The sequence below is a fragment of the Panthera pardus genome, unplaced genomic scaffold, assembly GCF_024362965.1.
Source record: "Panthera pardus isolate Hobbes unplaced genomic scaffold, ASM2436296v1 HiC_scaffold_12, whole genome shotgun sequence".
Classification (NCBI taxonomy): Eukaryota; Metazoa; Chordata; class Mammalia; order Carnivora; family Felidae; genus Panthera; species Panthera pardus.
The window spans coordinates 46724445-46752044 of NW_026526677.1; the positions used below are offsets into that span (position 1 = coordinate 46724445).

At 47.3% G+C, this 27600-nt stretch overlaps 1 protein-coding gene across 15 annotated transcripts in view; it reads right to left on the reverse strand.

Annotated features, from left to right (window-relative positions):
• MICAL2 (microtubule associated monooxygenase, calponin and LIM domain containing 2) overlaps positions 1-27600 on the reverse strand; it is a 223961-nt gene that overhangs the window by 151767 nt on the left and 44594 nt on the right. For 13 of the 15 annotated variants that reach the window (XM_053899978.1, XM_019456346.2, XM_019456344.2 and 10 more), the window contains exon 2: positions 21923-22263. The exons of the other annotated variants lie outside the window; for them this stretch is intronic. In XM_053899978.1, the coding sequence (XP_053755953.1) occupies positions 21923-22186 (264 nt within the window). In that variant the 5' untranslated portion in view covers positions 22187-22263. The remainder of the gene's footprint in view (positions 1-21922; positions 22264-27600) is intronic. 15 annotated transcript variants of the gene reach the window in all.

A 27600-nucleotide genomic window follows, 5' to 3' on the forward strand; every position in this document is an offset into this window, starting at 1 on the left:
ACCAAGCACATGCATAGTGGGATTGGGAAAGAGCAGAGGCAGAAACCTGGAAGGAAGCCACTCTCAGGCTGGGTGAAGAGGTCCTGAAGCTGGGAATAGAAAGGGTTATACGAGACACCCTTAGCCCATAAAGGTTAAGAGATTTAGTTTCCAAGTTGTTGTGTGAGTGTCAGGTACTCAGAAAAATCTGGAAGGCATGTAGAAATCCCTGTAGTTGATCCACAGAGCCAACAGAGTAAAAGATTCTGATTTTTAACAGTAACAGTAACTTCTACTTAGCGGAAGTCTGCTACGTATTACTCATGATGTATGCTGATTTCATTTACTATTAGAAACATGCCATTTTGCAGATGAGGAAATGGAGGCTGTGAAATGTTAAGTAACCTGCCTGCCCATAGTTGCAGGTTATCCGGTGATGGCCATTATGCGATTTCTACGATGCCCTAGGACCTCTGATCTTGAAGTCATTGCCCATAAGACCACATGACCCAAAGTGAGAGTGTCCAATAGAACACGGTTTCTCAGCTTTGGCACGATGGACATTGGGGACTGGATCATTTGTTGTTGTCGGGGGCTAACCTATGAACTGCAGGATGTTTAATAGCATCCTTGGCCTCTACCAACTAGATGCTAATAGCAACCCCCTTCTGCCCTGAGCATGACAATAGAAAATATCTCTATTGCCAAATGTCCCTGGGGGGCAAAATCGCCACCAGTTAACAGCCACTGCAACAGAAATATAATGTGAGCCACACGTGTAATTTTTAATTTTCTAGCAGCCACATTTTTTTTTGGAAAAACTGGAAAAAAAGAGAGAAAATTAATTTTAATACATTTATTTAACACATCAAAAATATCCTTTCAACATGCAGTCAATATAAGAAGTACTGAAGGGGTATCATACAATCTTTTTTTCATACTAACTCCTTGCAATCTGGTATGTATCTTACACTTACAGCACATCTCAATTTGGACTCGCCACACTTCAAGTGCCCTAACCATGTGGCTAGCGGCTCCCATAACGAACAACACAGATCTAGAAGAAAAAAGGAGGAGCTTACCCATTTTTAAGAATGGGTGGAGGCAGAAGAGCCCAAGACGCTGCTGAAATCAATGGTCAGAGAGTATAACAGGCAACTTCTGGGAATGTTCACAGTTCAAGTTTTTCCTTTCCCCTCTGAGAAGTATCTCTCCCTACCAGCAACCTACTTACCCCGTGGGCTGGGGTGGGACAAGTGAGGAGTGAAAAAAAGGTATCTGGTAAGGAGGGGTGGAGGGAAACCCAAGAGAGAGCGAGAGAGAAAGAAAGAGAGAGAGAGCATCCATGGGAGGGGGCCCTGGGAAGCCCACCCACGCAGAAAACAGGGAGTTACTGGAGGCTTTCAGGGAGGCAGCAAGCAGACCAGGCGAGGCAGAGTCCAGGAGTAAGACAGATACAGACAACTCATCCACACTTGGGAAACGCCCAGAGTCACCTCCACCAGCAGCGTTGACTCAGGGCTGATCCCAGTCCAAGTAACTGCTGAAACAAAGCCCCTAAAACCACAGTCTTAGTCAATCTAGAGCCAGATCCAGAGAAATTGAGGCCCTTGCCTGGGACCACTCAGCAACGATCAACACATCTTTGCAATGACAGATGGTAGGGCTGGGGGCTTGCCGCTGTCTGGACTTATTTATTCACCCATTTGGCCACTGCTACTCTGGCAGGAGTCTCACTCGCCCCACTGTGCAGATGGGGACAGAGGACCACACTGCTGGAAAGGGCCATGACGCTTCACTAATTATTTAAGGAAAAAAACCTTAACTGAAGCACACAATTCAAGTTAAAACATAGCAATGGTCCTCCCTTGCATATGAAATCCATTAACTAATTGATGTTTTATAGAAGGAACAATAAACAGAAAACCTTTTGCAGTTAAAAAGAAAGCAGCTCTGGGGTACCTGGGAGGCTTAGTTGATTAAGCGTCCGACTTCAGCTCAGTCATGATCTCACAGTTTGTGAGTGTGAGCCCCACGACAGGCTCTGTGCTGACAGCTCAGAGCCTGGAGCCTGCTTCGGATTCTGTGTCTCCCTCTCTGTCTGCCCCTCCCCTGCTTGCACTCTGTCTCTCTCTCTCTCTCAAAAATAAATAAGAAACATTAAAAAATATTTTTTCAAGGAAAAAAAAAAATAAAACAGTTCTGTGTACTGAAGAAGGAAGAAGGCACGGGAAAGGCCAGCGGGCAGAGGGAGGACAGAGAAGACAAACAGAAAGGGACAAGGGGAGAGGCAGATTCCTGCAGGGGAAGAGAGCAGAGAGGAGATAGCCAGAGCTCATAGAGAAGGGAGGACCAGCACCGGGCCTCCGGCGGGGAGCAGGATGATGTTGTCTACCCCAGCTCTGCCGAGACTGGGTCGCTGCTCTCTCGTACTCTCTGGGGAGAAACACACCTTCCCACTCAGAGGCCCCACTTGACAAGAAGTATGGTGGTGGCCAGAGGCCCGGTCACATATCCCTGAGAACTAGGTTTGGAGGGTAGCCTGCAGTTTGGCTGTCCGTGGGTCCTCGGGGCCTGCAAATCTCCTGCCTGCCTCCAAGAAGAGGCCCATCCCACCCTCTGAGCAGGTAGTTCCAGAAGAGCACCTCCCCTTAGCTGACGTCTGGGTTCCACCAGCTGTGCTGGGCACCCCTGAACTGCTCACCACTCTCAGAGTTAACTCCACTCCTGCTCCCCATGCTCCCACCAGGCCCCTGAACCAGGGAGAGGCACATTCTCTCGCACCATGTCCCCTAATAGAACCTGTCATCCCCATTGTGCAGATGGGGAAAGCTGAGCCCCAGAGACTGAAAACCAACCTGTGTTGTTTCCACTATAGAGTATGTGTATTATTAATATAATAGCCTTAAAGGGGAAGGTTACATAGGGTATTTACACACACACACACACACACACACACACACACACACACACAATACATGTGAAAAGGGCTCTATAAGTTATAAAGTTTTATAAACAGTTACTAAGTTGACTCTTAATACAGAGTATAACATCCTGTCGACAAACATATGGCCCTCTTTCCAAGGGACTGGGGCCGGCTTACAGAGTTCCTTCTAGTATGTTATTCAACTAAGCCAAAAAAAAAAAAAAAAAAAAAAAAAAAAAAAAAGGCTGTATCTAACCTCCGCTTCATCCCTGCGTGGGCAAGGTCTTGTTTGTTTTTCAAAACCCACTTTTTAAGCACTTGGAGAGCTCTCTGTTGCTTCCCACAGTTTCCAGCAAAAGTGCCGGCTCCAATTAAGCCCATAAGGGATCGCCTCCCCCTGCAGCTGGCTCTAGAGCTTCCAACCCCCAAGTAAGGAAGAAAACCCCAGCCAGCGCCAGGAACCAACCCCCCCCCACCCCGCCCCCGTCAAAGCAACTCAGCCCACCTTCTACTTCTGGGACTCCTTTGCGAAGCACCTACTATGTGCTGGGAGGCATATGCTCCATGCTGAAGTAGATGTAGGATTTCAAGGTCTCTGGCCACAGTTTGGAAACATGATTGCAGGTGGAGGTGGGGCTCGCTGTGAAGCACTTTAGGGGAAGCATGCCAGGGTACAGGGTGTCACCCTGGTATCCTCCAGGCCTCTAGAGGGTCCAGAACTTCTCCTTTTCCACATCTGGACATCCTTGCAGCCTACCTCCCTGGAGACAGCCGAGCAGTGCGGTGTAGTCAAAGAACACTAACCTGACCTGAACCAAGAACTGAAGTCCTCCTCCATTTTAGGATCCTGGCTCCCCTAGCCTCAGTCTGCTCATCCATGAAATGGTACCAGAAATATCTACCCACATCACAGAACTGCCAAGAGGCTCAGATTCCAGCCCCAGCCAACACAGCAGGGGACAGCTCAGAGATGGCCAGATTCTGTCATTTGGACTGGAAGTATCAGAGGCTTAGAACAAGAAAGGATGCAGACAAGGAAGGTCTTCTGTATGGGAAAGTGCTCTAGAACTGATAAAATGTGGAATATTTCTGGAATATTCCCTCCAGCACCAAATAATGGTTTTATTCTAGCAGCAACCATTTACTAAGAGCTCACTGCTTTCTCTCCAGCATCTAGAACACTGGCATCATGACCCTAAGTATACGTGTGTGTGTGTGTGTGTGTGTGTGTGTGTGTGTGTGTGTGTGTGTTGAGTAAAGCTAATTATTGCTCTAGGCCCTTTATAAACACCTCATGAAACAGGAGGAATCTTGGGGGAGACAGGTGAGGAATCCCTCCTTTGGCCAATGACCTTATTTATAACTTTCCAGGCCACGTGAAACCTTGCTTCCTCCCCTCCTGCTTTGTAAACATGTAAGGCAGAGAGATTCAAAAGGCCCAGCTTACTGGACAGATTCTGGGCACCTAGAGGCTGAGCACTTAAGGTAGATTTACCAGCCCCCCGGGCTTGACAGAAATTAAAAACCATAGGACCTACTGTGCACTGGTTACCACTGCTGCTATTAACCCCCTAAATTAAGCTCTGCCCAACCCGCTTCTCCTAACAGCCTGAAGGGAGGGATCCCTAAAGCCATTCCCTGAAGCTCATTCTTGCATCAGTAAAAATGCGGAAAGGCCTAGGGGTGGGCTTGGCTTCCTATAATGTCCGGAACCTCTCTCGGAGAGCCTAGACGATTTCATCACGAAACGCGAGTGTCATTTTCTGGGACAGACAGAACGGGACATTCAGGAGCTCAGCGCCCCACGGAGAGACTGTAGACTGGCCCTTTCTCCAGTTTACCTCTCCTGGGCTGGGACTGCAGAGCAGCGGCTGAGCTCCAACGCACAGCCTCCACGGGCAGGTGCGTGGGTACGGCTCTCCCCTGGGACACGGACACCACTAGGAGGAAGGTGGACAGGGAAGTGGCTCACAGGCCACAGGGCCAGCCGAGGTCTCAAGAGCCCCGCTGTTCAGATTTCTTTTGCTCTGGCAGCTGGTCATCATGACCAAGGCAGTGACCTTACTCTGTGCAGGCACTCTTCTAAGTGCTTTACTGTATGAATTTCTTCAGGTCTCCTACTCACCCGATTCTCTGGGTAACCACTGCCTTCTCTACTTTACAGTTGAGAAAACTGAGGTACAGAGAGGCTAAGCACCATGCTGAAGGTCACACAGCCCTGACAGTCCCAGCCTGCATCCCACCGGCGATATCGAAGACAGAAGACACAACACCAACCCCTTTTGGCTCAGCTCAGTTTCAGAAAGTTGCTTCCTCACACTCCGCTCTCTTGTAGGCCTGGACGGAGCAGAGGTGGTGAGATTCTGGGCTCTGAGCTGGAGTAGGGAGGAGGATATGCAGGGTATGGACAGTGATTCTCCCCTGTTGATGCCATCAGGCCGAGGCTCCAGCAATCATTTTAACAAAGAGTGCCACGTTCAAGCTGGCACACCAGACATTTTCACCTACTCTGAAGACTGGGCTGGAACAGAGTATGGTTCCAAGGCCCAGGATAGTGAAACGACAGAAAACAAAACCATAACACATGTCATCTGAAGTCAGTGACCACAAAGCCTTTTTTGATTCAGTGCTTAACGAAGGCAAACAAAAAAGGAGCAGGATGTGGAGTCATGATGGCATCTGGCCACGTTCCCCCCCCCCCCATACTCCTACTTCCTGTATAATGAAGCATTCTGTCACTTTAGCATCTTCTCACCAAGATAACAATAGGCTACGTTTTTCCACCTCAGGACAGTTGGCTTGAGGCTGCAGATGGAGAAGCCGGGAGAGGGGAGCCACCGAGGACACTGATTAATGGGTTTCCCAGGTCTGCTATCAGCTGTTCCAGACACGAAGTGTCGGCACTGATCTCAGAACATGCTACGCCAAAGGCCCTATCGCAGGCACTCCGGGCAGATCGGCCCACGCATTCCCAACCCATGAGGCAGCCTGGAGGGGAGCCAGAGAACGCCAAGGTGGACAGAGGAAGGGCCAGAAAAGGTCTGAGAGCTCGCGGTTCTCACTGCTGCTCTGGGAAAGGAGGCTGGCAATCCCATGGGGCATGAGGACACCAGCTCTGACTTGAACAACAATGGACCGCCTGGTCTGGCCTTAATTAAAAGAAAGACGCAGGATCATACCACATTTAGAAAGAAACTGAATGAAAGAGGCCTTGAAGAGGCCATCTGCTAGAACCTTGCGTGTCACAGAAGGGGACACAGAAGAGAACAGGGAGGAAGGGAAAGAGGAATTGTACTTTTGAGGACTTCCTTCGTGCTAGCAAGGGTGCTTGATGTGCATGCCGAAGCAAGTAAGGTATGTTTTAATTTTAACATCCCTGTTTTACAGAAGAGGAAATTGCGACTCACACCACTGATGTGATTGGCCCCGGGTCACAAACTAGTAAGTGAAAGAGCTGAGATTTGACCTGAGTCGCTCCCAGGCTCTTCCTAGCATGCCCCGCTGCCGCCGTGCACAGGCAAGCCCCACACAGCTCCTGATCCCCAGTTCCTAAGGGTCGTCAGACCAGGGGTCCTTAACCTTGTATGAGCCAGGGGTCACTGTGGCAACCCGGTGAAACCTAATGACCCCTTCTTAGAATAGTATCTTTAAATGCACAAAGCAAAATGTTAACACACGTAACATATCTAGTAATATATTAAATAATAAGATCTAGCCCCAAGTCTAACACCTTACATGATTTCCAAACAGCCTTAAGTGTAAACCAGAGACTAAGGAACCTGCGACAGTTATGAGGACAATTGGAAACATCTGTGATTTATTTTGGTGATAAAGGCACAGGCACCCTTAATACAGGTGTGCTGCCTACATTCATGATTGGGGACGATGCTACAGTTCAGTTTAGAGGTGGGTGAAAATAACAACTGGAGAAAGGGCCAGTCTACAGTCTCTCCATGGGACGCTAAGCTCCTGAATGTCCCGTTCTGTCTGTCCCAGAAAATGACACCCCAGTTCAGAGACTCCTGAGAATAAAACAAACAAACAAAACAAGACCTCATAACAGAACAGGTGGCAAATAAGCATATGAAAAGATGCTCCCCACCACTTGTCATTAGGAAATGCAAATTAAAAACAATAATGAGATACCACAACATGGCTATCAGAGTGGCCAAAACCGATCACCGCCAACACCGAGTGCTGGCGAGGATGTGGAGGAACAGGAAGTCTCATCCGTTGCTGGTGGGGATGCAAACTGGTACAGCCACTTTGGAGGACAGTTTGTCAGATTCTTACAAAACTAAACCTATTCTTACCATATGACCCAGCAATCGGCCCCTTGGTATTTGCCCAATGAAGTTGAAAACTTATGTCCATACAAAGACCTGCCCAGCAATGTTTATAGTGACCTCATTCATAATTGCCAAAACTTGGAAGCAACCAAAATGTCCATTCGCTAGGTGAATGGATAAAATTGTGCTATCTTCAGACAATGGATTATTGTTCAGCCCTAAAAAGAAACAAGCTGCCAAGCCATGAAAAGACATGGAGGAAATATAAATACATATTGCTGAATGAAAGAAACCAGTCTGAAAATGCTACCTACTATGTGATCGCAACTATGTGATGTTTTGGAAAAGAAGGTCAAACAACTGTGGAGACTGTAAGAAGACCGTGGTCGCTAGTGGCCGGGAAGGTTCAGGAAGAGGGATAAACAGGTAGAGCACAGAGGATTTTTAGGACATGAAAACACTCTGTCTGATACCATAATGACAGACACAGGACACTATACATTTGTTTAAACCCCTAGAATGAACACCACCAAGAGTGAACCCTAAGGTAAATGTGGACTTTGGGTGACGATGTGTGTCAGTGTGGGTTCATCAATTGTAATAAATATACCACTCTGGGGCAGGATGTTGATAATGGGAGAGGCTGTGCATGCGTAGGGGTAGGGAGTATATGGGAAATCTCTGTACCTTCCCCTCAATTTTGCCGTGAACCTAAAACTGCTCTGAAAAAAAAAATAAAGAAAAAACAACCCCCCAACCCAAAAAACCACAGACCAGAGCAGCACTGCCATGAATCCCCAGCACAGGGGGCACTTGTAAACCTTTTCCCCAAACCTGTGGGGCAAAGTAAGAAGTTACCATTTACTGAATGCTTACAACATTGTGGGCTCTCATCTAAGTGGATGAATTTTCTACTTACAACAGCTCCTTGAAAGGGGGTAATATTACCTTCATTTTGCAGATCAGAAACTTTGGGTTTCAAAGTTGAATCCTAAAACAAGTTAGATAGATCTACCTAACGGACTATTTGAAATAATGAATCATTGCATCAGAAAGATTGCAACGCGAGCTGTTAAAAACTCTTACTTGAAACTCCTCCTTTTTACATTTGTGTAAATAAAATGAAATAAATTATTTGCTGAAGCTGATATAATGCTGAAAATGCCATCTTTAACCCCAAATCTCAAACTGCCACATCCATCTAAAGGGCTTCATGTACCGGGACATTAGCTGAGAACATCTAATAAGCCAACAGTCAAATGTGAAATTCTAAAATCATGAATTCATAAATACAAAGTAATGCTGTTGTCCACCTTAAATATTTCAGACAGGATTTCTTTTGAAAATAAAGTAAGAATGACATCTGAATCCCCCCTCCCCACCCTATCTTTGACACTCAGTACTAAGTGCTGAAGAAACAGTGTGGTTGGAGGTACGATGGACATCGTATTTCTGACAGTCACTGCCTACAGTGAGGTCCTCACACAAAGGTCAATTAACTGGGCACCGCAGTCTGGGACCCCTGGTTTTGAACATTCTTGCATTCTTCCATTTATCCCCATGAAATTCCAGGCAAGTCCCTTAATCTGGCTGAGCCTCAGTTTCCCCATCTAGAAAGTAGGGATGGTAACCCCAGCCCTTTTTACCTCACCGAGTTGGTACGAGAATCAAGTGAGATGCTAGAGGCAAAATTGCTTCACGAGCAGAAAAGCTTTATGCCATTGTGATGCATCAGTAAGTTCTAATAAAGGAGAAGTCATTCAGTGCGGTCTGGAGCCCTGGAGTAAATCTGAGAGGGGAGAATACAAAAGGCTCCGGCAGCACTCGCAGGGCTCGTAAATCCACACCACCCACACCTGTCGCTGAGTTCAGCAGCAGCAGCAGCACAAAGGCCAGTGATGTGCTTTTCATGGCAACCCCTCCTGCCAAGAAAGCATGGAAACACTGGAAGAATTTAAACCTGGTGATAATCAGGTTTACAGTTCCTTGCAAGGGAGCATCACCTACATTCTCCCCTCCCCCAAGGGCCAGGGCTCACGGACCTCACCCAGGCACCTCTCTCCGGGGAAAAGACTTTCAAGAGATGGTGACTCCGCCACGTCCAACGTCCGCAAGGTGCCGAGTAGGCAAGGATACACCAGGTGTCATGGTCTGCAGGGCCCCCAGTGACCCTGAAAAAAATCGTCTCTACTGGTGTGATAGGAAGGAAGCTAGAACAAGAGGGAGGTGAAGCCATGGAGGAAGGGGTACAGAGGTCATCTTCCCTGAGAATTCGGTTGAGAAGAGAAGAAACAGATCTGATGCCATCAGTTTCATGAGAAGCGACGGCTGCTTAAAGGAAGGGGGCAGAGGGATGGATAGGGAGCCAGAGGAAGGGAGCGGGTTAGAAAACTGGCTGGGCTTTCTTACAAGGCTGCACCAGGACGCTCAGCACAGGGTGGTCCTGAGACCACCCGTCCACTCTGCTACCTTCTCCACCAGGGTGAGTTCAGGGCAGACCTCCCAAGGCAGGGTCAGCCTGCAGTCAGGGCACTGAGAAGCTGCCCAACACAACCGCGGGGAATGAGCACGGGCTCCAGGGCAGGCAGGGAAATGAAGGCAAGGGGAGGCAAGGGAGGAGCTGGCAGAGGACAGGGGCCTGGGCCAGCACCAGGTCCGGTGAGGGCAGCCTGGCCACAACAGTGGCAGCTCTGAGACATGACTGGAGAGGAGCATTTCAGAGGAGTTTAGGCGGAGCAGTGCTGGGTGCTGGGAAGGGGTGGCTAGGGCAGAGGTGGCAGGTGGCAGCTGCTGGAACCACTCAGGCGGAGGGCCTCCGAGGAGAGGGTTTGGGGGGGGGGGCCATGGGCCACTGGCCAGAGCAGGAGAGGGAGAAGGCGGGGAGCAAGGGGCGCGGTGTGGCTAGGATGGGACAGGCCGGAAGGCTGTTCTGGAACACCAGGCTGGTGAGGCAGGAGCCGGATGATCAGCCAGGGCACCAGGCCAAGCTGGGGGCGGGAGGGTATGACAGACACTGGGGAGCCACAGATTTGAGCAAACCGAAGTCAGATCCTTATTTCTGAAGGAAGGCTCCACAGGGCTGGGTGACAGGGCTGGGTGACAGGGCTGGGTGACAGGGCTGGGTGGCAGGGCTGGGTGGCAGGGCTGGGTGGCAGGGCTGGGTGGCAGGGCTGGAGAGGGAGAAAGGCAAAGGGGAGTTCAGAGACTGGTGACCGGATCACCTGGGTAGGAGGTCACTGCCGCCATTCCCAAGTGGGAATGGAGAGAAGGGACAGGCGTGATTGGAATTGTAAAGGAAGGCACAGCACAACTCAGGAAATGATGAGAGCAAGTGAAGAAACGGGAAGAGAAGCAGGTGTCAGAAAGAAGTTGGTGAATGTGGCTTAAAAGTGCCCAAGGGGCATCCTAAAGACATCCAGAAGTGCCTACATGGGGCCATGGTGCTCAAGAAGGTAGGGACTATAGACAGTCATCTTTGTGGGGAGTGACAGCTGAGTGTAGCAAAAGCTTCTCCTGAGAGAGCACCCCCAGCAGAAGCAAAGGAGTCAGGCACAAGCCCTTGGGGTACGCACTATGGAAAAGAAGAAAGAACACGAAGACACCTGCAAAAGATGGATCAGGAAAGTCGTGTCACAAATGCAACAGGAGCCTTTCAAGGAGAAGGAGGTAATTAACCGCTACCAGGTACTTTAAGTGCTTTAGGTATATTTCCCACATAACCTTCACCTCAGCCATGTAAGATAATAACTATTATTATTCCCACTTCACAGAAGAAGAAACAGAGGCAGCATCATAATACTTAGTAAGCAGTCAAAGAGAGTTCTCATAATAAAGGCAAACACTGGTAAAGGGAAGGCCCTTCAATGATCTGCCTCCTAGTCACCACCCCAACCTCCCCTGTATCACTATCCCCTTGGCTCACCCTAGTCCTGTCTTGGCTGCCTGGCTGCTTCTTCCAAATGACCAAGAGCTTTCCCATCTCAGGCCTTTGCACTTGCTGTCCTCTCTGAACAACCAATTCTTTGCCTGACTCCTTCTCACCTAGAGACTTCAGCTTAAATGCCACCTCCCTGTCACCGTATCTAGAATCAACTCCCTTCCCCAGGTCTATCACAACACTCACAGCACAATGTCCTTCTTGGGATGACAGGATAAAGTTATCTTTGTGTGCTTCTGTTCCCTGCTAACTGGACAGAAAGCCCTGCAAGTGTAGGGGCCTTCTGTGTCTTCATCTTTCTCTCTGGGGCCCAACATAGTCAGCCCTTAGCAGCCACTTGATGAGGGAGTAAAGGAGTAAATTAATGAGAATACTTCTTCTTGGGTAGGGTTCAGTTCTGTGGACAGTCCGGAGGATTCTTTCTTTCCAAGACTTTAAATCAGAATGACCAGGTCTGCCCAAACCTGGGCAGCAAGGCTGGTTTTAGCCTTTTCCTAATCTGTTGCGTCTTTCCCTCTAAGGCAAACAAGCACAGGACGCAATAAATTCCTTATGGCTGAGACAGCTGTTACGCACAGTTGGAAGACTGGTCTACCTTCACTCAGCATCACTACCCAGCATCACTCAGATCCCACAGTCCCTTTCATGATGGAGTTTTGTGGGTCTCTACTCCAAAGCCTTCCATGGTTTTGCATCTCAGTCAGAATAAAAGGCAAAGCCCTCCCAGAGGCCTCATGGCCCACACAGCCTGGGCTCACTTCCTGGACCCCACCTGGGGCCATCTAACCTCATAAGTCTTCTCGCTGTTTCCAGAAATACCCAGCACCTTCACTTGTCGGTACCTCTGCGCCTACTGCTGTTCCCGCTGTCTAGAACTCTCTTCCCTTTAGGAGCCATATGCTCATGTTCTCGCTTTCTTTAGTTCTTGGCTCAAATGTTACTGTCACACAGAAGCCTTCCCAGCACGTCCTTATATAAAACAGCAACCCACCTCTGCTTCGGACACCCACATCCCCCTCACCTTGCTTTCTCTTCTCTTTATTTTCATCCTAGCACTGACCACGCGCACAGGCACACATGCTCTGCCTCTTACTGAGAAGAACACAAAGTACAAGAGGGCAGAGAATTTTTTCTGTTCTCTTTCCTGAGGTATCCCTGGTATCTGACATATATGTAGGAGACACTTGAAATGATTTCTTTAATGAAATAATAATTGTGGGAAATTTAACTCAGGGATGGCAATTTAAAATAAACACAAGCAGGTGGAAACAGTTGGGTTGTTACTCAGAAGTTGAACCCAGAATTACTACATGGCTCAACAATTCTGCTCCTCAGTAGATGTCCCAGATGTTCCGCAAACAGGAACCTGAATGGATACCCGTACGCCAGGGTTCCCAACAGCATCATTCACAAGAGCCGAAAGGTAGAAACAAAGTAAGTGTCCATCGATGGACAAATGGACAAACAAAACGTGGTATATATACATACGATGTGGAATTATTCAGCCTTCAGGAGGAAGGAAGTTGACATGTTACAATGTAGATAAAACTTGAGGACATTATGCAAAGCAAAATAAGCCAGTCGCAGAAGGACAAATACTGTATGATTCCACTTATTAAGGCACCTAGAGTAGTCAGATTCATAAAGGCAGAAAGCAGAATGGTGATTGCTAGGGGACGGGGGAGGAGAGAGTAGGGAATTATTGTTTACGGAGTACAGTCTGGGATGTTTCAGGTTGGATGAATAAAAAAAAAAAAAAGGGTTGAGAGACGGGTGGTGTGATGGTTGAATAACAATGTAAATGCACGAATGCCACTGAACTGTTCACTTAAAAATACTTACAAGGGTAAATGTTATGTATATTTCACCATAATAAAAATTTTAAAAACTCTCATACTGGATTCAATCACTGGAAATCTTTTAAGTATGGTTGGGATAACTTGGATATGTGAGTCTCCTTTCTCTACTTAAAATTTATGGAATCTAAATACAGACTAGGTATTTGTGATTAAAATTAAGCCTCCAAATTGAGATGTGCTATAAGAGTAAAATGTATTTTGAAAACTTAGTTTAAAAAGTGTAAAATATTTTACTCATGGTTTTTACAGTAATTACATGTTGAAATGGTAATATTTTTGATACATTGGGTTAAATAAAATATATTATTAAGGTTGGAGAAAAAGAGGAATGGATTCTACCACGTGGGTGAACCTTGAAACATTATGCTAAGTGAGATAAGGGCCAGACACATAAAAACAAATATTATATGATTCCACTTATCTGATATACCTAGAATAGGACATTTTATAGAGACAGAAAGTAGGTCAGAGGTTACCAGGGCCAGGGGGAGAGGGGACAAAAGAGTTATCACTTAATGGGTACAGAGTTTCTGTTTGGGGTGAAGAAAAATTTTGGAAATGGAAAATGGTGTTGGTTCTATAATACTGTGAATGTAATTAATGTCACTGAATTATACACTTAAAATGGTTAAAATAGCAAATTTCATGTATATCCACAATTTTAAAAAAGCCATGAGGAATGGGGTGGGGGAAAAGTAAATGAAGAGATCACTTTCTTAAAGCTATAGAAATCAATAAACAGTTGTGAACACTGACACGCTAGCTCCTTGGGTGAAGGGGTAAAGGAAACTTCCCCGGCTTATTCTGTGGATTTGGACAGAAAGGAATTTTCCCATGTATGCTCCTCAGATTTAGACAGCTCTCTCCTAGAGAAAGGATGCAAGAATAAAAAAATCTTCCCACTGCTGAACTCCCATGGACAAATGTTTGGTGACAGCTTGCAAAGCTGTATTTATATCTCTTAAGACTATGATGCATAAGAGGAGGTGGGGAGCACGTCAGGTGGCAAGTAAAATATGTTACATACAGCTGAAGGCTCTGAGCAGGCTCTGAAGTTGGAACATATCTGGGTTTTCTTCCCAAAAAGCTGCATTGAAGTTTAAGGTGAAGAGTTTTTATGTAATATGTGATATACAAAAGAATACACGTATATGTTATTATATTTACAACTTACCGTCCTTAACTCTGCACTCTTGTAACTATATGTTATATAGTATACTGTTTGTATTCATATAGGTTCAACATGCTATAGAGAGAACTGGAAGCTCATAACTGACCACTCTGTAACCCTGAGGTCTGTGTGGCCTCCTACCTTGTCTTTTGAAGAATTCACCTGCTGAAATGCCAAGTAGGAAATAACCCAACTGCTTGAACCTGCAGGCATTTGGTTCTCTTTGTACAGTCTTCTTCTGTCCAATGGTACTTCCTCTCCCATTGCTTTCACAACTGTTGATTGCTAATGAACACCTTATACTCCAAACATCTTCTAAGCATCTGGTTTTGAAGATCTAACCTGTGACAAATACCTACCATTTGCCAGGTGCTGGAGAATCAGCAAAGTGTAGACAACAACTCCTGCCCCCATGGATCTTATAGTTTAATGAGGTTTCTGGAAACACGTGATAAGGCAATGTTTGTAGCTAGGGCAGCACCTTCTACCTTCCTCCTGTCTTGGAAGCAGATGTGGTGGCTGGAACTGCAGCAGCCACGTTGCTTCTACAAGGTGACAAGTATGATGGAACATTGAGTGCTGTATACAATTTAACAGCCACTAGTCACATGTGACTATTGAACATTTGAAATGTGGCTAGTCTGAACTGAGATGAGCTGTAAAATACATATGGGATTTCAGAGATTTAATTAAAAAAAACAAATGTAAAATATCTCAGTAGTATTTTTTTATATTGACTACAGGTTGAAATAATATTGTAGATACATTAAATAAAACATATTATTACAATCAATTTCACCACTTTGGGTGCTTTTTAAATGTCGCTACTAGAAAATTTTAAATTACATGTGGCTTGCATCATATTTCTATTAGACAACAGACGCCTAGAGAATCAGAGAATATAGCCACCATCACTCTACTGATACCTGGTTTAAAAACCAACTGGGTGCTTGAGACCTGGGGATGAGCCAGGCATGTCTCTGTCCCCAAGGAGCCCACAGTGAGAAAGAGACACAAAAAACAACCAAGGTGGGGAGACACCAATCAGCAAGATCTGGTAGGACCAGAGTCTGGGAGTCCCCAGTGGGCACAAAACCCAGACTGAAGATGGAATAAGAGAAGGGGAAGTAGAGAAGAACTCAGGGAGGGCTCCCTGAAGAAGGTGATGCTTGCTTAAACTGGATCACACAGAGAACAAGTTAGCTAGGCCAGGAAGGGGCCCATGTTCAGCACAAGCCATGCAGATCTTCTGTGGGCCATGGCTCTACAAGTTCCCATTATTTGATGAAATTCGAAGAGAAAAATACACACTTGTAGTTGTTCCCCTTTTAAAGAGCATTCACCTTCACTGATAAAGCAAACCTGTTAAAGAAACCATGTATACACAACTATATTTGCAACTGTAAAGCACTATGCAGACGTTGGGCGATAACAATAGCAATTCAGTTGTTTTGGCTGTGACTGAGATGGCTTCAGAGGTGTCAGCCATCCCTGTCTTATTGCTACTGGACTGCTCTGTTCGAGGCCACCCCGCCCAGACTCCAGGACTCAAGGGGTGTCCATCCCAATGCCCACTCAGCAAGGCCAAAGAGATCCAAGTAGGCAATATCCTGCTGTGGCAGCCCCCTTTCAGAGATGGGCTCTTCTTGGCCCCACTGGTGGGGAGCATCCCCCAAAAGAAGGTCCAGGGAGAACACAACAATGCCTATAATATTTCCAATGTGATGCACACACCCTTGGGCTCAGAAATCCTCACAACTATCCCAGACATGCTCTCATGTATATATAAAGTCTGTGCGGAAATGTACTGCACCACCATTTAGGATGGCAATAGACTCTGAACGAGCGAAGCAGTAAAATAAATTGTGAAACGGGAAGCCATAAAAAACCCTGAAAATAAAAGGATGAGAGCCCCACATACTGATATAAAACAATCTCCAAGATAGATTTGAGTGAAAAAAGAAAGATGCACAATATGTAAAAAACAACAAAACCCCCCAAAAAACAAAAAACCAAAACAAAACAAAAAACCAAAACGTTTTTCCATAAAAAGTCAGGAGTGGGGGGATGTACACATCCATAATGCATGCATGCAGCCATGCGTACCCATGTAGACCGTCAGCAAGAGCACGTGGAAATGGTGGTGGCCTCTATGGTTGGGACCTGGGGTCGTGGGGAAAAGATACATTTCATACACCTAGTACATGTTCTTGTCCTGCTTGAATTTTTTTAAAATCATAAGCACACACTTCTTTTTTTTAAAGAAAACTAATTCGTTCTTTTTCCCTTAAAAAGACAAAGAAGTCTTTATAAGTGTACTTATAAAAATGAACCACAGTGAACCCAAATTAACCACTTCCCACGAAGACAGCCAAAAAAGAGAGCTTTTTATCTCGGTTTAATATTTGGAGGATTGGAGTCACTGAAGCTCATATAGAATGTCCAGCGCATGCTCTCATGCTGAGCCTGCAACCTCCGTGTGGAGCAGAGGTGACAAGCGCAGGAACTAACCCAAGCCCATTGTAACCCAGGCTTAAAAACGTGTCTAACCAGTGCCAGGAGGCCATTCCAGGTAAGAGGACAAATCCGGAGGTCACCGACAGAGTCTCACCCCGCAGAGACCATCTCCTGCTCTGTCGGCTGGCTATGCCTGCAGCTGTCCATATTAGGCAAACTGGAACCTGACGTGCCCCAGCCAGTGCAGCAGAGCCCAGCTTCGAGGGCCGTGGTGGGTGATTTCAGAGGTCCGGAATGTCAGATAGCCTTATCTCGGCCAGGAGATAGCAGCCTTCCCTCCTAGCTTCACCCTTCCTGCCCTACCTCCCTGCCTCCTGCCATGCTCTGCTTATGAAGCTTGGGAACCAGTTGCATCACCCAGGCCCGGGCCACCCACTGGGGAGCCACTGCAGAGGCAGAGATGGGCAAGGGTCACAGTGAGGGACAAAAGGTATGGGGTGACCCTGCTGGATGTTCCCCAAATACGGACATTTCCTTCTCACCAGATAACTCAACAGTGTTCATTTTACAGGCTGGCCCCATTCCTGCTGGTGACAAGAGCCCATGAGTCATTTCCTGCAAGCATGTTTTGATGGCGGTGATGTACAAATGCCTTCTGGTCTGCCTTGGTTATCTGTGATTACTGAGCAACCCCAGGGAGGGTGGTAGGAGGAACCCTGGATTGGGAATCTGGAGCCCATCCTCAATGGTCCCCCAGGTCCTCTGACTGCGAGACCCTCTCCTCACGTCCTGGCCCCAGGAGGCCGTTCTTTCTGGCCTGCCCCTGCATCCATCAATTCTGCTTTCTCTGGCCCTCACCCCCTCCCCTCTCCCCATTCCTCATCCACTCCTTCGTTCCTATTACACAGCAACATAGTCTTCCGGGAATACAGCTCTCTGCCTTGTGTTCCCTCAGCTCAGCAAGGCAAACTTCTACTCCGATGTCAAGCTCCAAATCACACCTTCTCTTCCAGGAAGCATTCCCAGACTGCTCCAGTCATACTTACTCATTGCTTTTCTGTACTCTTGCAGAACAGCGTTCACACCTGTCTCATACACTTAGGAAAGCACTGAAAATAATGGCTCAACACTTGCCGATCACTTATGATGTACTACGCAGCATTCTGAATACTTCACAAAGACTGTCTTATTTAATCCTCACTGCAACTCCATGAGAGAGGGACCATTCTTATCCTCATTTTACAGAGAATACCACTGAGGATCGGGGATTTAGGTAACCTTCCCAAGGCCACAGAGCTATTTAGTGGCTGACTGGTACCTAGATGAGTGCCTGGCACACAGTAGCTACTCAATCATTATTCACCTTGTGAATGACTAAGTAAGTTAAGAAACATAGACATAATTATGTTTCTATCTCCTGAACCACTCAGAGCCACCTCTTATTTACCTTTCAAGCCATCTCTCCTGTCAGGTGCCTAGTAAGACACAGGGCACTCGAAATACCTGCTGAATGAATGAACAAAAGAAGAATCGCTTCTCAGCCTTTTGGCCAAGATCAAGTGAATGAACCAAAGAATATTTGAGCAAAACCAATCAACAGCACCCAAATCCTGTCAATGCCACCTGCTAGCTTCACATAAATAACTTCAGGATCCTGAGTCCCCGTGTATGTCACCTGTCAAATGTAGAGATTGTACACAACATTCTCTCAAGTCCCTTCTGGTATTGGGTACATATAAAATAAAAGACCAGACTCAACAATTTTGCAATGATGGCAATTCCCATACTAAACTTTGTATTTTTTTTCCCTCCCGGGCTATTTTCCCCAGGAACATTCCATAGGTGGACGTGACATTTGATCTGGGTCCTGCCATAATGCAGAGCCAATAATAGTCCAAAAAGAGTTAATTCGGCTCAATCCTTGGTTCACTCTATCCTTATCCAAACAAGTCACACCCAGAGAAAGAATGATTAAGTGCCTGACAAAACCCTCATAACTAATCATCAATAATAAACAATGATCCCAAGTGAGATTGTGCAAGTTAGATTAAAGCCACTGCTCTAACAACTCTGTCTGATTTTCTCCCGGTCTCCTGGCAACTCCACCAGAGACTTTCTTCTCCAAACAGATCCTGGTCCATCTCCCCCAACCACCACTGCCAACACACACACACACACACACACACACACACACACACACACACACACACACCACTCACTGCTGGAATAGAGACAGCAGCACAATGCTGAACACGTGGTAGCTGCTGATAAAAGCTTGTGAAATGCTGAAGCCCAGATCCACTCCAGATGGTGCTCAGATGTGTCCACATCCGTGGAAAGGTGGGGCTTCTGGCTAAATTTCATGAATTTCTACTCTAATTGTGGCCTGACCAGGAGCTTGGCTGTATGCCTGGTACCTGACACAGCTGTGTTCTACGGCTCAGCATTAATGATCACCCATGTGCATGCTAATACCCAGCATTTCTTGTCCGGCTGATGCTCAGCATAAACCACTACACCCAAGGATACCTAAGTGGGGTGTGTGAGCGAGACAGTGTCTGTTCATGTCAGGAGAGGGAGGAGCCACGTTCTGTGTTTTGTTTGACTCACAACAAGGAGGATATAAACTCTATGCTCTTAGAGCAGGGCATTACCCATCCACATGAACCCAGTACGGAGAGAGACTATACCATGACTGGAATGCAAATAAATATTCACCACAGAAGACACCTGTTATTTATCTGTCTCACACCTCTATGACCTTGGGAACCTGCTCCTCCCTCATATCAATCATGTGATGCTTGAAAGGGCCACCAAAGACAGTAGCCGTTTCCCTCAGTTTGGGCACAATAATTGGTCCAGAGATGGGCCAATCAGAATCCTTCCCTGAGATTGTAATCAGCATTAGGCAGGAAGACAGAGAATCTAGTCTTTGGGTCACACACCTATAAAGATATGAAGTACAGGCCACCAACATGGAGAAAATGTGTTTGCAGGAGGGAAGAATGGAACCAACATAGAGCAAAACATCCAAGGGATACATGGAAGGACAGAGGATGGGAAAGACTTTGAGTGTCTGGACCTCCCTGTTTATACAAGTTAATGATTTCCCTTTTTGTTTAGATTTGAGTTGGGTTTCTGAAGTGTGCAGCTCAAGTGACCTCACACAGTCACAGCCATACTTAGAGCACATTTTCTTTCTTTTTTTTTTTTATATAATTCAAAAAAAAATTTTTAATGTTTATTTTTGAGAGAAAGAGAGAGAGAGAACGGGTGGGGGAGGGCCAGAGAGACAGGGAGACACAGAATCCGAAGCGGGCTCCAGGCTCTGAGCTGTCAGCACAGAGCCCGATGCAGGGCTCGAACCCACAAACCGTGAGATCATGACCTGAGCCAACGTTGGACAGTCAACCCACTGAGCTGCCCAGGTGCCCCTAGAGCACATTTTCAAATGTGTCTTCCACACTTAAGGATCTAGGTCATCTGGCTACCACACATCTGAAATGTCTGTGTTCCTCCTCCCACAAGGTATAAAATTCTGAGCAAGATACACTCTCACCCAGCATCACTGACTACAGATGTTAGTGCTTTCCCTTTGTACCTCAGGCCCCAGGGGTGACCTGCCAACCACAAGAGTCCACAAGGACTCTTCTCGTTCCACCCATCAAACCTTGTAAAATAGGGGCCGGCCAGACAGGCTAGGCAACCGACCGGTGATTTCTGAAAAATGCCCAACATCCTGGCGGTCAAGTCTCCATCCCATCCCCCTGCTGGCTCACTCCGTCTGAAGGTCTGTCTTCAGATCTCCAAGAGAGTCCCCTCAACAGCTAGAAACTCATGAGTGCATGAGGCCACCGCATTTCCTAATAAAATAAGGCCTCTAAAAATCTCCCTGAGAAAACATCTTGCAGCTCGGTCACCTGGCCTCTCTGGGACCTTTCTAAAAGAATGCCGCCAAATGTACCTACTGAAAAGGGTGATGCTTTGAAAACAAACAGTTCCCCCCTCTCTGTGTCTGAAGAGCCTCCCAGAGCCATGAAGTTACAGCAGCTAGGCCCGGGTGCTGCCTCGGATACCAGTTACACCCCTTGCTCTCGTTTTTCTTTAAAGCTTTCATCTCCTCTGCACAGGGCTGAAGCTTGGCGGGTTACGGGCAGACACCACCTGGATGGCGAGAGCTCTGGGCTGGAGTGCTGGCCTGGTGCAACGCTCTTCTTATGCCCCATAAAGTCAGTGCGCCCCAGACCTGGAGGAGCTCTGGCAGCCATGTCCCCAGGGACAGGAGAAAGCAGCCATCTCCCACGGTACACTCAACAGCTCCTCATCACCAAAACAAAAACACAACAGTCCTGATCGCCATGGAGAGTTCAATCCTCTTGTCTGGGATTGGCACCGACTAAAATTCCAAGGGCTCTGGCTGAACCACCTCCTGTGAGGTCTAAATTCAGCACGCTCACTTTTAACCCAAACATACGGCCTGGACCACTGCCCGGGGCTGACAGCCCCCAGGGGCCAGCCGGGAAGTCATGACTTCCGGCTGCCCATTCGGCAATGGGCACTGCGGTGCTAGAAGAGAGGTGATGCGCTTCCTAGGCCATGTTCACCGAGGTTGCCTATGGCAAAACAATGGGGGAAGTAACCAGCTGTGGAGGGTTAACTGCATGTGAGATCCTGAGCACAGAAATGCATCCTGGGGAAGAGGGCAGGGAGGCAGTAGAGAAAGAGAGAGGGAGGAAAAGGCAGTAAGGACCAAAGACCTATTTCTTAGCCAATTAAAGTCAAGGGATCTTTCTACAATGTTGGCTCCCAGGGGAGTGGAATTTAGGACACAATCTCTAGAATCAGACAGACCAAGGTTGCCTTCTTGTTGTGTGATCTTGGGGAAGATAATGGACTCTTGGTTTCCATAGCTCTAAAATGACCCAAAGGACCATGTAGTGTTCATTGAGACCACGTTTATAAAATGCCCGGCACAAAAAAGTTGCTCAATAAATAGTAACTACTAAAAGTAGTAGTGGAAATGGTAATAGTAGAAGGAGGATAATGCCAGGCATGCCTTTATTCCGTCTGCTTTGGAGAGGGCACAAGAAGAGTAGCTGAGGCCACCATGGTAAGACACGAGCTCCCACCTAGGATAAGCTGTGCAGGTACAAAAGAAACCTTGAACTGAGCAAACTGAGAATACACACCCATGCCTCTTAGGAACCTCAGGATGGCAAGACGGCAACAGCTTCCTGACCTCCCAACGAGCCAACCCACACACCCCACTCGGGTAAGAGATGTCCGCCCAGGGTGTTTCCTTACCTTGGTGTTCATACAAGACTTCCCTCGCTTATACTCTTTGTGGGATCCACGCTTGTCCAATTTGTACCACAGGGCTTTGGCCTTCCAGGTGGTCACCTTGGACTTGAGCTTGGAATAAAAGTTTCTGTGGTCCAGAGGGTCTAGGTCCAGGTGTCGCGTGAGGATGTTGAAGGCCTGGAGGGTGCCTTTGCACGTGGAAGCCTGGACAAAGTTCTCGAAAACCTGCCCGGCCTGGGTCTGCTTCTCGTCCTCATTTTCCCCCATGTTTTAGGAGCCGTGTAGAGCAGTGGTGAGGAGAGGATGCAGGAGAACACCATCAAGTACCTGGAGAAGCGTCACACCTGCAAAGGTAGGTGGAGGCAGAGGTGAGCTCCGTGGCAATGAGGACAGGGTAGGGGGGATGGGTGCCGAGAGCGAAAAATAAAATTCCTTTAAGATGTTAAACACCCTAAGCGTAATAATGAGTGCTAAACATAAATCATCTATAGAAGACACACAATCATATCTTCTGACTTGGCAATCCTGTCTTGCTGGCAATCTCTGCCTCCCCACCAACACCCCACTCCCCTCACTGGCTAAAAAGAAATACATACAGACTGTTCAAAGATATACCCTGGCTGATGTCAGCATTACCTGGTCGATCTTGCTATGAGCCAGATACTGTAGTTCTAGAAATAATAACTGGTAAAGGGGGGGGGGGCAGAAAAGCACAACAGATTTAGCTAGCACCACCAAAAACATCTAGTTCGTGGTGCTGCAAATTAGATGACTAATATTACTGTAATCTAGCCACATGACATTAGTGCACAGACCAAAAAATTCAAAGCACACGCCTCCCTAGATTTCATGACCTTCCCACCTGTCCTTAGACACCAAACTTTAAAGTCTTCCTTCGTTTATTCACCAGAGGTCTTTCCCCTACATAGGTGACAGACAGCAACTTCTCAAAATTTCTCTCTACTGCCAGTACCTGCTGGAAGCATGGGATCCACCTGGGTCAGACATACAGAAAGTCACAGATACATGTGGGTCTCCTCCCGATGGACAAAAGGAGTCTGTGCTTTGTGAGCCCAAGCTGTGAGCTGTTTGGAACAAGTGCATAGGCTGATTGAAGGAAAAACGCGATGAGTATTCATTCACATCACGAAAATAGCTCGCCAGGGTTTTGGCCATCAGCCTTTCCCTGTGCACCACTCTAACCTCAGGCATTTCTTTGGAAAGTCATTTAAGTTTCAAAGGAACAAAAATAAGTTAGGGCTGATTTTCCAAAGCAATAGCTGTTTTTCCAGAATCCAAAGCTAGTGCAAGACGACAAGCGTCGAGGAACTAGGGCCGGCCCAGCTGTCACGAGGGCTCGAGAGGGTCTGTAAACAAGAGAATACAGCATACCAAGGTCCCCCAGACAGAGGCCTGGCAGGAGGAGGTCGGCAAACACACAGACAAGGCCCTTGGGCTGGGCGGCTTCCCACTCTAGACAGAAATGCCATTGTGGGTGCATGTGGATTGTGGGCTGGCCTTATAATATTAAAAGCAGAGAATGGTGTTTGTCTTCTTCCTTAATCCTTTACTCATTCATTCAGCAACAATTATTGGTGCCTAAGCAGAAGCCATGGGTTGCCCTAGGTGCTAGGGATGCAGAGATGGGGCCTAGTGAGGAAGACAGGTGCATAAAGAGTTGGTTATAAGACAATAGGCAAGTGGTCTTAGAATACGAACTCAGTGCATGGAAGCCAGATCAGGCGGTGTCCAACGGAGCCTAGAGGTAGCCAGAGGAGCCATGGGGGCAAAATGTCCAAGATGCTACAAGTTTAGGAACAAAGTGAATTTCATTAGAAGACCAGGGAGTAGATGCTCTCAGGCAAAGGAAATACCATACAGGCTTGAATTTGGAAAGAGCCAGTACAGCTGCAGAATGACAGCAAGGTCAAGGTGTCCGGAGTTCAGAACTCGTGACAAGGGGTAGGGGCATCCAGGGCAGATCATGGAGGGGCCCTGCTCCTCCCACGGGCTGTGAGGTGCAGAGACAGAGCAGCGGGCTGAGAGGAGTCTCTGGGAAGAGGAGATGGTGGGGAGGCACAGGAGAGGGAGGCAGCGAGGACCAAAGCAGCTGGGAGAGCACAGGGAGACAGAAGCACACGCGAGAAGGCTGTACAGCAGCCTGGAGGGCACCACCTGTAGGGGGCAGCCTGCCGGGGGCAGACACCCAGACACTGCCAGCCAAGAGGGCACTGACAACAGCATGGGACCCCACCCCCACCCCCACTCTGCCCCCAGGAGCCTCCAACGTGCTTGGCACCGTGCTCAGCTGAAGGCACATTCCACTCCAGGCCTCGCCAAGTTCCATTTCTCGCCAGGCCCCTCTCCTCTGCGAGCACTGACCTGGCCGCTCTGTTCTCCGCAGCCCAACCAAGTCCGCAGACGTGGAGAGCTGGCCCTGTGCTTTGCCAGATGCTGCTAAGTCACGGATTCCCTCCCAGATGCACTCTCGGCTCCTGTGACATCTGCAGTGCTCAATTTTGGCACCGCTCACATAAACACGGCCTCCTCCTGCTTTAGCTCTGCCCCAGGTACAAGACTCGCCACCAAGACAGCTAAACAGACAGCAAGACTCCTTTGCTTTTCAGAGCGAATGAACACTTTGTTTCTCTCTATCCTTGGATCCACTTCTCTGCCCAGCGCCGAATGAAGGATGTGGCAGTGGACGGACAAATACGAAACCCCTTGAATTCAGCCAGTATCTTGCAGTCCTTTCTGGGGCTGGGCAGGCAGTGCAGAGAAAACTACAGGCTTTAAGGCCATCAGAGCCCAAGTCCAAAGCTCAGCTTGGCCCCTGGCTGCCCTCGTGGCCTCACACAAGCCACGTAAGCTCTGAGCCTCAGTTTCTTCTTTTGTAAGAGATGTGACAGTCTCCACCTTGCAGGGTTGCTGCAGAGGGTCAGATACGTGTGTGAAGGCAGAGCTGGCCCCGGGTGGCTCTCGGCCGATGTGGAGACATATGCCACATCCCTCACAGCGGGCAGGTTTGTGTCTGGGGAACGTACCGGTTTGAAAAATACTTTTGCAAGATGGAGTCTCCAAGTTTCCAACTCCTCCTTGCCTATAATGATGCTGAACCTGACTCCCAGAGAATAATTTACAAACTGGAAGAACCTGTCTCCTTCCAACACCAGCTGCCTCCTTTCCTTCCCCCCACCCCCTGAAAGAGAAATGAACATTTTAGGGCTCCAGTGGAGAGCTGAAGGTGGTACAGAGGGCACAGGGTGGGTGTAGGGGCTTCAGGAATGCACTGCTATCTAGAGAGAGGTTCAGAGAGGTGGAAAGAGCTGGCAGGACGGCAGACAGAGCTGCCTTGGACTGTACCTTAGCAGCTCACACAAGGCTTAGACCTGCATCCCTGGGTCTGAAGGGTCTGGTCTCAGGCTATAAAATCAGCTTTCCCACTGAAGTCAAAGACCTTAAAAATGACTCTAACACCCACGTGGGGTAGGTTTCCTCAGGAAGAGCCTCAGAGGGGTTAGTCTGGCAGATGGGGGCGTGCACCTGGTCTCGCGCACCTGCTAGGCACACCTGATCTAGCGTATCTCTCAGCCTGTTTTCTCATCTATAAGAGGAGATCATCACACCCACTCCATAGGCTTGCAAGGAAGAAATTCAGTCATGTATGTGATGTATTTAGCACCCAGCAGCTACATGATAACCAGCATTCATTACTATTCTTCAAATGGTGCAAAGGTCATCAAACCAGAAGGAAGGGACTAGCTTCCCGGGTCAAGGAATTATATATGTTATAAAACTAGAAGCCATGGGCTTTCAATTCAGAATATATGGTTCAAATCTACTTTGTAGTTATGGAGGCTTGGACAACTCACTTTAACTTCTGAGATTTAAGTTTCCCCAAATATAAATTGGGGAACAAGGAAGTTTCAGTAATGAACTGAAAGCATCCTTGGTATGAGGTAGTTCTGTTAATGAACTAGAAAGGCTGACTTAGGAGAACTCTTTGAGTCCGCGTTCCAAACCCTTTCTTCCAGAGACTGGTGTGTAATTCTTTTGGTGGATACCCTTTCTCCTTCCCCAAAAGAAAATCAAGGGTTAGTTAAATCAGAGGATCCTGGATAAAAGCTCTTGTTAAAATTTTCCTTGTCAACCACTCCCCAGCTGTTGCTTTTTAGAGTTTGATATGAAATATAAATAAAACCAACTACCCAGAAATATGAAAGGTTTCTGCATTTTCTGGGAAGAAACAGGACGTGATGCTTTAGTTTCTAAGAATAGCCTTGAAGCAATTTGGTTTTTGCCAACTGGAGTCCCTTATTTGTGGTTCTGCCTGTGTGACTTCATAAGTCACAAAACAACCCCCTTTCCCTGTCTCTGGCTGCTACAAATTAAAACTCAGGGGCTCCAGGGGCACATGGGTGGCTCAGTCTGTTAAGAGTCTGACTGCTGATCTCAGCTCAGGTCATGATCTCATGGTTCATGAGTTTGAGCCCTGAGATAGGCTCTGCACTGACACCAGGAAGCCTGCTTGGGAACCTTTCTCTCCCTCTCTCTGCCCCTCATGCACATGTGCGTGCACTCTCTAAATAAATAAATAAATAAATAAATAAATAAATAAATAAATAATATTTCTCTCCCTCTCTCTGCCCCTCATGCACATGTGCGTGCACTCTCTAAATAAATAAATAAATAAATAAATAAATAAATAAATACAAATTAAAAACAAAAACCAAAAAACTCAGGGCTTCCGATTGCCAGTGATAGCATGAGTAATGGGCTCAGTCCAGGGCATCTAAAGGACAAGTTCAAGGTTTACACAGAGTCCCTAAGTACCTCTCAAATGAAAGAAGAAACCTTCTGGCCAAAGAGTTTCTCTAGTACACTCAAATTTAAGACCCCCAGCCTTCTGTCTTCCCTGGGCCTCATCATCTGCCAAATGGCATCACAAAGGATGACCAGGTGTTGGATAAATGACAGGGTTCTATAAAAACTTGAGGGCTGGAGGGACACCAGACAGAACCTTCTAACAAAGCAGCTGTTTGGCCCAGGAGAAAAGCTCAGCCCTGAACCACACCCTCAAGGCTCACAGACAAGATATGCTTCAAGGTAAATACCAACCCTTGGGGTGGGGTGGGGGTGGATAAACAGGTGAAGGGGATTAAGAGGTACACACTTCCAGTTATGAAGTAAGTCACAGGGATAAAAAAAAAAAAAGACAGCACAGGGAATATAGTCAGTAATACCGTAATAAGTTTGTACAGCAACAGATGGTAACTACACTTACTGTGATGCACCTTGCATAATATATAGAGCTGTCAAATCCCTATGCTGTACACCTGAAACTAATGCATTATATATCAACTTATGTTTCAATTAAATAAATAGAAAAAATAAATCAAAACTAAAAACCAAACCCTCTTACCATTGACATTGTCAAGCTCCTCATTCAAACTTACCATCTCCTAGGTACCTGGCCAACAGACCCCCACGCAGGACCAGTTTCCATTCCAGAGGCAATGAAAGGAAGCCGTTCACCCCCACGCACTCACAGGTGGTCAGAAGATAAGGAGCCCCAGCTCCGAGTGTCACACACAGAAGACCCTCAGTCACAGCCACCTGGATCCAACACCTGAGCTGAGGCGAGAGGAAGCCAGGGGAATGTCTCCCACATACACTGCATC